Source organism: Chelmon rostratus, chromosome 3, assembly GCF_017976325.1.
Source record: "Chelmon rostratus isolate fCheRos1 chromosome 3, fCheRos1.pri, whole genome shotgun sequence".
Lineage (NCBI taxonomy): Eukaryota > Metazoa > Chordata > Actinopteri > Chaetodontiformes > Chaetodontidae > Chelmon > Chelmon rostratus.
The window spans coordinates 14,963,565-14,976,015 of NC_055660.1; the positions used below are offsets into that span (position 1 = coordinate 14,963,565).

At 44.9% G+C, this 12,451-nt stretch overlaps 1 protein-coding gene across 1 annotated transcript in view; it reads right to left on the reverse strand.

Annotated features, from left to right (window-relative positions):
- The window catches only part of pcdh7a (protocadherin 7a), a 36,235-nt gene continuing 23,784 nt past the window's right edge, over nt 1-12,451 (reverse strand). The window contains exons 4-5 of the mRNA XM_041933814.1: nt 2,216-2,417; nt 1-620 (exon numbers count right to left, since the gene is read on the reverse strand). Coding sequence (XP_041789748.1) covers nt 82-620; nt 2,216-2,417 — 741 coding nt within the window. The 3' untranslated portion in view covers nt 1-81. The remainder of the gene's footprint in view (nt 621-2,215; nt 2,418-12,451) is intronic.

The window sequence follows — 12,451 nt, forward strand, 5'->3', positions numbered from 1 at the left end:
ACTGATGACTTGCCAGTTAAGTTTTAACCCTCCCTCTTTTTCAGAAAAGGGAGTGGTGATGACTGCTCCAGTGCAGGGCTGTCACAGGTAGACCTCACGGCGTGACAGCGTGAGGCAGGACGTGGTCTTGTAGTCCCCCCCTGTCCGCGTCAGTGGTATGACCTCAGGTGGGTTCTGGCCTTCTCCTCCCTCCTCCTCTGGCTGGCGCCTCCCGAATCCTGCGCTGCTGAACGTGTCATAGGAGGCCGAAGTCATCTTGCGGTTGAGGAGGTTGCGGTTGTGATCGCCCACGTTCCTGTTGCGGTCTCCTCTACCCAGGGTGCCGAGAGGATCCCCGTTGGCTAAGGGTAATCTCTGACCTTCCACGCCGACAACCAGTCCGGGTTCCGAGCTCCCTGCGCTGCCAGCGCTCTCGCTGTCACTCTCGTGGTCGTTACCGCGGAGGTTGTTGTTGTCGTCTCCCGGGGCGAAGGTGGAGAGCCGTGGGGGGTCGCTGCCGTGGCGCTGACGCTGGCGGGGCGACGGGCGGACGGGCATCCAACAAGTGTCAGAGTGGCCAAACTCGTCACACTCCCTGGTGCACTTTCCTGTCAGAGCCACGTCTGGTAGCTGTCTGGCATCTGGACACAGGAAGGAGACAAAAAAGAGAAAAGAAGAGGGTAAAAAAAGTCATTTCTGCTGGAATCTTTGTCTTCATTTGATGGTTTCAAGAACCAGGACATCCCAAAAGGGGACAATTAAATAAGAAAAGAAAGCAGATGAATAGACTACAACAGAGGAGATTAGCTGAACACTGGCTGAGGAAGACAGGAGAATGAAAATGCTTTAAAAAAACAGAGGACAAAGGTTACAAGGGAGGAGAAATCGTTTGAAGGAAGCAAGAAAGGCAAGAAAAGTGCTGAGACAGCATAACGGAAATCGCTGGCTTCAAAAGAATGTTTCAAAAAGTGCCAGCTTTGCTCACCATTACTTGAAAGGTGAAAGGTGAGGTCAAAACAAACAATTAGGGAGGCCAAACAGGAGCTAATTATCAGAAATTTAAATGACAAATATATATTTCTATACATGCAAACAAAAGATTAAATCACGTTGCCCCTATTACATTCCATGAGTGCTGGTTCAAAAGGTTAGTGAGGCCACCAGAGACTGAACGCTGACGTCCTACAGGGTCAAGCGTCAAAGGTTATGGTTATTAACAATGCAAACCAGTAATCTATGAATCAATACTGACATCATGTTGTATGCAGACAGGACTCATAATGATAACAGATGAGGTAAATGTGACTTTCCTGCCAATTAGAGAGGCTGCGCAGGTGTCATGTTTCAGATACTTACAGTTAATGCAACACGTTCCAAACACATCTAATGAGCGCGCGAAAACAATGCATTCATCCGCTGTTTGTTTTTCCAAATTCCGATTTAGTCGAATGAAATATGAAATGAAATATCTGTTGCATTCTGAGGACTAATTCCAGTTCTGTCGCCTACGTGCAGCAGCAGCAGCAGCAGGAAATTCATGTGTAACCAAACAAGCACGGAATTACACAGTGTAATTATAACCAGCACAATGAATTCTCTGTCCTCTCTCCAACTGACCGTGACAAAAAAAAAAAAAACGAATCGAACTCCACACAGTCCTCGAGATTTCACATGTCGGTGAAAAGGCGGCATTTAACCCTGGCGGTACGGTGAGTCACCAAGGTCAGAGCGACCTTGGTGTGTTGCTTCTGTTGTTCTCGTATGCAGAGCAAAGAGGGGAAAAAGCTTTTTTTTTTGCCTCTCTACATCCTTGACAAAGATCCACTACAACAAAAAGAACACAATTTCGTTGGAGAAAGGGAAGACTTGGACATGCTAATAAACTGTTACACATTAGTTTTTCTTAAAAAGCTCCTCACATAACACACGCACGCATGCACGCACGGGACAATTGCTCTATTCTTGAAAACACATTCCCGCCTGAGACCTTGGCCGCAAGTCAAGGTTTCAGAGTTCCTGTTTAGGTGTATACGTGATTGAGATTGTGTGTATAATCAAAACATGTCCAAGCCATTCAGAGAATGCAGCACATGTGGCCTTGAGAGGAAGTAAATGTATCTGGGACCCTGTTGACCGCAATTCTGAACGAGTTTACTGAAAGTTATTGAGTGGTTGCTGTAGGATTCGTGTGTGTGTGTGTGTGTGTGTGTGTGTGTGTGTGTTTGGTTGCTCTGACCATTCTCCACGTGCTCCTCTTCCCCCACGCTGCCCTCCGGTGTGGTCCGCTCGTAGCCTTCCTCGGGCAGCGGCAGGGCTCCCAGTCGCGGCCCCGATGAACTCTTGCTGCTCGGCGTCTCCGAGTCCTCCAGGCCACTGTCATAGCAACCGCCGTCCTGGGGCTGGCTGACTACTGAGAAGGTCACCCGGCGAAGGGTCCCCTGCGGGGAACATACACACACAATATGGGATTAATCATCCAGGATTCCTAATCTGAGATTCTAAATCTGGGGATTAGGCTGGTGGGCAGGGGTCTGCAAAGACATATTGAGATTATCTTATCGTGTTCGTCTTGATTATGAGCTTAGCTGCTACAATGCAGGGTAATAGCCGTCAACCAATCACTGCGTCTTTCAAAGTTTTCAGTTGGCTCTTAATCCCGGTTTAGATTAATGCTGCTGGTCATGGCTGATGTTTACAAACCTCTGGCCTGCCTGCAGACACTTATTTTTCATGTGGAAGGGAGCCCACCAGGAGCAGCGGGGTGACACAGAGTCCTCTTGAAAACATTTACTCGGTGGTAACGATATATCTGCTGGTAGATTTTTGTCACTGTTAGATGCTGCTGAAAAACAAAAGCAGCAATGGATTGATTTTATTAGCACGTCTTGTCTGTGCATCCAAAGCCTGATACAGCTCCACTGTTGGCCCTTAAGCAGACATCAGTGAGCCACGCTGCTGCAGTGGTTGACGTGTTCTTTTATAACAAATAACATGAACTACACCATCCCGCCATGCGTTCAGGATGGTTATGTATATCTATACATCAGATGAATAAATGTGTGTTCATCCGCAACTGAAAATAGTCCCCAACAAAAACGCTTTTTACTCCTGTGTGAATTAAGTTTGCTAAAAACTACAGCACCCAGCTGTTTTAGGAAACTTTTCAACCCATTCAAGAAAAGAAAAGAAAACAATTCTATTTTTGTGACCTGCTTTTAAAGATTGACATCTTCAGAAGGAAAGATTGGGCTTTGGGCTGAGTACCACAGACAGGGTAGGAAAGTTGTGAACTACTGAGAGATGGATTAATGCCTTGTTGGTCTTTTTATTGTATTTATTAACAATAGCAAAAATATAGACCATCATCTGCCTCATCTTTTCAACTCTGATGGTTTTTAGACAGCTCTTTGTTTTCAGTTTAAACGTTTTATTGTTTATCTTGAAAAATAATTCAATTCATTTTCTGATGTTTATGTGTGGTTTGTTCTGATTTTCTTGTTCTGGTGATACTGTGTGATTTTCAAATGGCTTTCTTTTCATTTTCATTCTTCCACATCGGCCCGAGCAAACCTCCCAACCACTATACTGAAGTTAACTGGGATCTGAATGAAACTAGACTTAGTTTGCCTCTGCCAACCAGTCAAGTTGCAGTTCACATCCATGTCAGTCCAGACTCAGATAACACACGTCGTGAAGACTTTGAAGTGTATTTTTTGGTGGAATTGAAGTTATCACTCTATTAACACGTATGATTCCAGTGAATAATTCCCAGTGAGAAACACGCTGTCTTCACTTAGAGACTATTTTCACAGAGGAGCACACAAGACTGATAGAGAGCTTCATCACATGGTGCACCGACAATAACCTGAAGCTCAATATCAGCAAAACCAATGAGCTCAGGGTGGACTCACATCTTTAACCCGGCAGCACAGAAGATCTTTACAATCTGCACAGTTTCAAGGTGGAGACCCAAAATTAGTGTCACCAGTTCAGTATCTGACCCAATGTGAAAAACAGTCACAATCTTCCCTTCTGTTCTGAGTTATGGTGTTGAATAACAGCCAGAAAAGTGTTTCTGCAGAACATTACGATGTCACAGTGAAGATCACTATCAGCATATGTCTATTTGAGTTAGGGTCAAAACCAGTCAAAACAGCGACCTTTGACCTCTGACGACCAAAATCTGATCAATTCATCATAGAGTCCATGTGAACGTTTATGCCTAATTTAAAGAAATTCCCTCAATATGACATTGCAATGAGATATCGCATTCACAAGAACGGGATGGATGGACAACCTGAAAACACAACGCCTCCGGTCACAGCTATCACCAGCATGGAAGCATAAAAAACATGGAAGTACGCCCTCTATTTGTACGCTGCACCCATCACTGTCAGCACACAAAAACAGGCCATCCACCACCAGTGACAAATCCCCCAATCCTGCAGTGGAAGCGGTGCAGATTCAGTAACGACGCACATCATTCACTCAAACTGAGCATCACACCTGCTGCTGTTTCAACACACAAATCACTCCAGTCTAGTTAGTCGACCAGTTTTCACTTTGGAGAGAGGGAGAGAGAGAAAAAAGACTGTAATAAGTCCACGCTGAGAGAATATCAGAGAGAGTTAAATGACTCCGTCTGGCCTGGAGGGATCGCTCTGCACCAGGAAGCCCATTTCTATACAACACCCCTCCTATCTCCTCTCATACTCATTTATCTGCTCGAAAAATTACAACCCTTTCAATTCGGATGTGCTTTGAAACACACACCATATAGAGGGGAAGTGAGGGAATACATGGAAGATGCAGATTAGGGCAGAAAAAACCTCAGCTCGGAACGTCGGCCCACGATAATCTGGAGGGAAACCGATGGACAGCCGGCATGAAAGCCCAAACTGAAGCCATTCTTCCTCTTCTTCCACACGCCCAAAGGAAAAGGAGCATTTGAACGTTTCACTTTGTGCACGTGCAAGACAAGGGGAGACAGGAACACAGATAAATTTATTAAGCGGAAGTGGGAAATTAACGCAGTGCTTGTTTCTTTTGCCATTCCTTAACAATGCGAGGTGAGAGAAAGTAACTCAGACAGGAGGGATGTTGAGCACAAGCAAGACTGAGGAAGAGATATTAAGAGTCTTCCAGTTCTTGGAATCTCGGTGGCTTCATCTTAACTCTCCACAGAGAGAGCAATGTATTTTTAGAGCATTAGCTCAGATGAAGCAGTCCAACCTCTTTTCCACTCCTTCACACTAGGGGCAACAGCACAGAGACGAAAAAGTGGGTGAAAAAGTATACAGGCCGCGTATAAAGAGCCAGAGGATCGGATTTGTTTTCTGGCGACGAGGAAAAAATCTAAATGTGTGATCAGTGATGTCAGCATCACAAATAATTCCTCTATTTACTGACTTAACAGGCTGCCAAACGTGTTTTTTTCATGATCACAGAATCCTTACTTCATGGTGATAATGTTGTAAAATGATAATCATTTCTGATCACAAGAAAACAAGGGACATAATGTCTCTACACACATTTCCTCTCCAGCCTGCTGTTCAGAGAAGTAATATAAAACTGGAGGAAAATGAGATTACAGTGGAGTTGTGGATTATTGTTAGCCCTAGTTTGTACCTCTCATGTATCGCCATTACATTTGACGTGCAGAGCTACGGATCGGATTTAAAAAAATATATATATAACCGTTGATCTTTGAAAAGGCCAGAAGGCCGTTTAACAAGCCTCACGGCCACTCTAAGGCTGTTTCCAGAATAGTTTTTAAAGTTGTGCCTCCTTATCCAAACAAAGATGATTGCTGGATGATAGCTGTGCAACAGAGGGACTACTCCTTCATCCAGATGGTTAGAAGAGTCTGAGGAGGGCGCGTAGGCAGCTCTGTGAGGCTGTAGGCCTGCTTGTCCACAGCCTTGTTTTGCGTTAAATGCTAACATCGGCGTGCTAACATGCTCACAAAGACAATGCTAACATGCTCAGGGTAGGGTTAGCAGGTTAGGGTTAGAGGTATAATCATGCATCTTCCGCCATCGATCACTTTGCTGAATCTTTGGACGATTTCAAGCAGCTTCTAAAAACTCTCCTTGACCTCCAGTCCGTGGACCTCCGTGGTCTGGAGGTCTGTCTTGTATTAAATACTGTCTTTAGTTTGATTAGTGATTCATCCTGAGGGGCGCACGGACGTCTGAGCCTAATTTCATGAGTATCCATCCAATATGTTGTCAAGATATTTCACTCTAAGCCAAAAACGTCAACCTCATGGTGGCGTTCGACAAAAAGTTGTAGGATCATCAAAGCAAGTAGGCTAAGATTGATCCTGTGGGGACCATGAATGTCTGCTTAACTCAACTCAAGTATAATGGGAACACATTAGACTAACTGGGGCTGGGATTACTGTATGAATGTAGAAATCCAGCTCGCGCCACAGGGCGGGACTTGATTGACGGATGAGGAGTGAGCTACTACTATTGGAGGGCTGGTGCTGGTTGCTCCGTGTGTGTGTGTGTGTGTGTGTGTGTGTTGTGTGCGTGTGTGTTCTCTTGCTGAATTCATCTGTTCAGCCATGATTCCATCTAATTCAATTTCCTCCTAACCCTCTCTCTGGCCAGAGCGGCCCCCTTTCATTTTTTCATCCTGATAATTTTATTTTCTATTCCTCTCCTCTATCCTTCCTTCTTTTGGCCGATCCTGCAATCAGCTCCGTAACTCTCCCTCCTTTCTCTGTTCCTCCCTCTCACTTTGTTCGACCCTCCCTCCCTTCTTCTCTTGCCAGTCAGCTTTATGATGTGGCGATCGATGATGTGTCCTTGACCTCGTTATGAGTCCCTCTCCTCTTCCCCACAGCAGGCTTTATTGACCCATAACTCCTCTTTGCTCCCTAACCCCCTTTCCCCCTCTTTTTCTCTTCTCCTGTCTTTGCTATCTCGAAGTATTCTGCTCATTGACACACCTCTCTTCTTTTCTTTTGCCAAATCTCATTTTTTGGCATCTTTTCCCCATTAATTTCTGCTAAGTGTACACTCTACACATTCTGCCCCTGCCCCTCTGACTCCTTATCATTGTTTGCTCACTTTTTCCCCCCAAATTTGGCTTCATACTCTCTCACTTCTAAAACCCATTCTAACATTTCCTGTCAATACGGTCTTTTGAAAGATTTTCCATTGTCATTGCTCATACTGTACCTTAAATCTGTCTCTTCTTATTTCTTGTTTGCTTTGCCAGCTTCTACCTTTCTCTCTCTAAAAAAAACCCAGAAAAACACTCTCTGTACCCCTTTGATGTTTTCCAGCCTGACTCACAAAGCATGAAACATGTTTGCGTGTGTTTGTGTGCATGACTTCCAATGCAATAAAGACTGATTACGACATATCCCAAATATCTACTGAATGCCAAGACACTTTCATGCACACACACACACACACACAAAAACGCAGACAGACACACTTTTGAACACACACACACACACACACACACACACACACACACATCCGGATGAATTGGCTATGGTCCAGTGTGGCCTATGAATTCGTGGCTGATGGAATATTAATTGAGTTTGACGGAGGACATAAAAAACCTTCCCCTTAATCTGACACGGGCCATTACAGTTCAATACTGACATGGGAGCTTCACTCATCTGCACGGCCCGGTGAGTGTGTTCGAGTGGGTGTGTTTGCGCGCATGTAATGCAACTGTGACCATATATGAGCATGTTGACACAGTATGGGAGTTATTGTGGAGCTATTTCTGGCACATCGGTGTGAATCAAACAGAGGCATGATGGGCCTGAACTCCGAATAAACTTAACCATCTGCAGCTCTGAAGGAACTGCGGGGAAAAAAAAAAAAAAAGTTCCTAATATAGCTTTCATTTCAGGGCAAAAGCGCGTTGCTGTGCATGTGTGTGCGTGCATATGCTTATGTGTATGAGTGAGACTTCACACCTTTATGTTTGTGTTTTACTGCTGTGCATGAGTGTGAGACTTTCAAAGCCTGCAAGATGTGTTATGTCAGCCTGTGAGAATACAGGCGTGTGTGTGTGTGTGTGCGTTTGAAGTGTGAGGAGGTGCATGTATGTGTGTGCGTGCGCACGCACAGGTTGGCTCAGTCATCAAGGTAATTAGTGTGTAAACCTCCTTGCTGTCGGTTCAAAGAGAATTAACGAGCTCTAGTTAATTAACAGTCTCCCTCTCTTCTTGTTACATGCGTCTGCATATTCAACACATGTGCGTTTGCGTGCGTATGTGCAACATCTGCACATCTGCCCGTACGTGAGTGAGCACATTTGGATGTGTTTTTGTTTGCCCGCGCCCCGCTGCACACTGGTCTGCATAATGAATTGACAGGATATTGCTTATGCATAAACCAAAACTACAAATATGGCTGTAGGACCGGAGCCACATTCCCTTTGGCTCTCAGCTCAGTCTGATTTATGTTTGACATCATCTAGGTGCGGTGGGAGAGCCACGGTGTAATGGCTGATTCCATTATTTACTAGTTTGCTGCGTATACATTTTATTGTTTAGTTCCTCTTTCGTGCATAACAAGTTTTTTCGTTACAACAGTGCCCAGATTGGAGGTCAGAATCCCACTAAGGACACACATTTATTCATCCACTCGCAGCATCCGAGTCATGTTGCATGCAGAGTGAGGATGTCATGCATATTCCATAGCTCATAGAACAGTGCACAGACCAAACTTTATATATTTATATATATATATATAACATATACATTAGAGCCGCCATTCAGCATACTCAGCACAGGCCAAGTAAACTTATGATAATTCATTTCCTGCACCAAAATATAATTGGAGTTTTAGCTTATTTAATGCTGATACCAACATTGTTTTTTTACTATCAAAATTAACTGACAGTGTATGGCAGCTCTTTGCTCCTGAGTGGATGTAGCCAAGTTAAATGCTACAGGCTGTTCGATAGTGTTCTTTTTCTTGCCTGCTTGCTTGTGAGAACGGAGCAGACTGTGGCAGAAGGAACTCGTACGTACGTGTTACTGACTCAGAATGGGGGATGATATTTTCCAACATTTCACAAATGTTCATCAGTTATGGCGCCGTTAGCTGGTCTGATCGCATGTTGGCCGGCATCACAAGTGATGGATTATGTTCTCATCTTCCTATACCCAACATCGCGCTTGCACTTTCCTCCGTGCCACTGCACCTTTGCAGTTGTTGCTGCGCTCTAAAAAGGTAGCTAGGTAGCTTTCTCTCCTCAGCGGTTTTGTGGTGGTGAAACCGGCAGAGGTCGGACAGTTTCATGAGCAAAATGCCAATCAAGCGGACACCTGACAGCCTATTCGTAATCACTTCCTCCCGACACCTGAAATTTTCCGAAAGTTGACTGAGGGGTGTAGCTTTGCATGTTAATATCCCTGCCAGTTGTCCTTCACATGATTTCAACCTTTGGACATGTGTTAATTCAATCCAAACATTTTTTTATAGTGATTATTTAAGTAAGTGGCTTATTTTTTTTTTTTTACTTTTTGTACTAGCTGGCAAAAAACATTATTTAATAGGTGTTCGCAGAATATTTTGACATGGCGCTCAGGAAACTGGACAATCAAGATATCTGATATTCCACGCAAGATCAGTGTAACAGTCTCCTATCACTATCATCATATTATGTCACCTCATCCTGTTCGCTGAACATGATATCTTATTTAGAACCTAAAAATAATCGAGCTGACAAAATGTCAGTCTTTTGCGCATCGCTGCTATAACTGTGCACGTTATGTAAGGTGATGCTGCTCTCTGCTACCACAACACGCACTGAAAACTAATATGCTTCTGTTGACACCACATGGGTATAGTCCAGACTTCATATCTGGAATGCTGATCAGTCAAAATGACCTTTGCCTCTGCTCTTTTGTTTTGACTCCGTTTAGAAATCATGTCGTCCTAATGCAGCCCGCAAACACTGCACGCGCTCGTACTAGAGAGAGCGGGGGGAGCGTCGGAATGAATAAGTGAACTCAGTAACTGCGAGTTTATTAGTCTTCAAATATTATTGGAAAATAATGAGTTTGTATTGACCTTAGTTTTTTTCTATCGAAGTTATTGAGCGGTTTTACAGCAGGAACGCGTCCACTTTGCATGAATAAACTGCCATGTATGGAGGCACATGCTCACTCTCTCTCACTAATTCATAAGCTCAAAGTGAAACGTGTGTGCGCCTCAAACAAAGACATGTTTCATCTCTTGCATTTACTGTAATTCAGTGTTGCATTCTCATATCCACCCCAGATGTCTCATTCTATTATTTCAGCAGGATGTTTTTTTTTTTTTTACAAGCACCTTAAGTGTGAACTTCAGTGGTGAAATATCACATGAATATCTTGAGTGTTTTTATCTCATCTTCAACACTTTTTTCTCTTTATCACTTTTCTGCTGTGTTTTATCACAGTGCCAATGGGGCCAATTAATGAAACTTAAGCAAACTTTGACTAAGCGACTGAGTCAACTGGTCAAATCTTCCTTTTCTTAGGTTACATTTGCTCACAAATCCCAAAAACGTTTGCTAGAAAATCTTTTGAAAGCCTTCGCTGTCGACTGTTAAGTTATGCATCAAAGGCAGCGAGGAGGAGTAACAGTGAAATATGCTGACAGAAAGCATCTCGCAGGGGCTGTGTGAACAGGACAGATGTGTTAACAATTCATTTGACGATGATATATTTACACTGGTTATTTAAATATAGAACTGATCTAAAACTGTTCTCAAGACCTTGTGCCGCAACGCGGTGACGTGTGCAGTGTTGGAATGCAGTGTCCCGAGGCTATGCTGTAAAGAGCAGACGTCCTGTTTACACAGTGCACCCATTAGGTCAAGCAGACAGGTAAAGACCAAGCGGGAGAGCTAAGGTGACAGATAATGAAAAGAACGACTGCAGACATGGGCAAATGAGCAAAAAAAGAAAGACGAGGAAAGGAGCAAAAGTGCTGCTAATCAACATGTGTGGCAGGGTAAGATGTCGAAAGAAGAAAAGGACAGACATGCATAACTGACCACAGACAGCCTGAAGTGGAAATGAAGAGACAAAGAATGCCGTTTAGGGGCGAGACGGCGGGCTGTTGTGGTATTTCCAGAATGCAGAAAATGGTTTGGAGCAGGTTGAGACTCAGCTCAGGGAGGGATGAAGCAATATGAGCGGCATTTCTTCAGCTGTCTGACTCCTAGATGTTGACGAGCCAAGGCGCCTTGTTACCACAACACACGCACACACACTCACACGGCCTCCATGCAGATACCCGAAATCCACACATTAGGCACACCTGCTTACTGACACTTACACTTGCAGGTGCGCGCACACACACACACACTCACACATTTCCAACTATGCAGTGTGTATGTTGCAGTGGGACCACCTCTGCAGTAAAAGCAATCCTTGCTTCTTCATGCTTCTCCTTTCCCCTCCCATATTTCTCTGCTTCCTCTCACCCTTCGTTCACTCGCCCTTCTCTCATTTCCCCTTTCACTGCTTTTCCTCTCTTCTTTCCCCTTCCATCCTTCTTATTCTGCCCCCCCCCCTCTCTCTTTCCTCTGTCTCAGCCTCTCTCTCTTTCCATTTCTCCCTCTAGAAGCAGGTGATGTAGAAGGGTGCTCAGCAGTATCTGACTATCAGGCCTGACTCTGTGAGAGGAATGATAATCACTGTGCTGCACTGCAGAGAGAGAAAGAAGAGAGGGAGCGAGAGAGAGACAGGGAGGGAGAAGAGGGAGGGAAAGGGGGCATGAGGTAAAGGGAAAGGGGGGCAAGTGCGGCAGGAGGAAAAAAGAAGAGAGGGCAAAATCAAGCGGGGAGGGGGGATGAGAGGAAGGGGGCAAGGGAGTGGGACAAAGAGAGGAGATGGAGTGGAAGACAAAGAGGAGAGGAAAGAAAGAAAGAAAGAACAAAAGAAATCAAGAAAGAAAGAAAGAACGGAAGGAAGGATGACAGAAATCGAACACTGCTTTAGAAACATATACCTCCTCTGTGTCGTGCTCCCTCTTTCTCCTTCCTCCTCTACCCCCATCTGTCCCCTCCTGCATACACACTCACACACTCACACACACACCTCCGACAACACCACCCCTACCACCACAATAGCTTGTTGTACAGCAGCCCCGCGGTACGAGGGAGAGCCTTAGCCTTGTGTCTGAGCACCAGAGAACATTAACTGCAGCAGCGAGGTCATCTGATCGGCACTATGCGGTCCCTCTCTCTCTCTCGCTACACTCCTCTTCACACTGCTGCAGTCTGATGCTGGCCCCCCGGTGGCCATGGGAGGAACTACCAGCCACGCTGCCTCCTGGCACGCCTGTCCCGACAAACAGTTTTTGCAGCGTGCGATGTATGTGTGTAATTTCCGTAAGCTTGCCGGCCATAAATCACTCTTTCTTACTGGGAGCAATTAAAGCCAAACCCTGCGGCCACTGCTCATTAGCGATGCCCCAACTAGTTACTATAAGTGTGT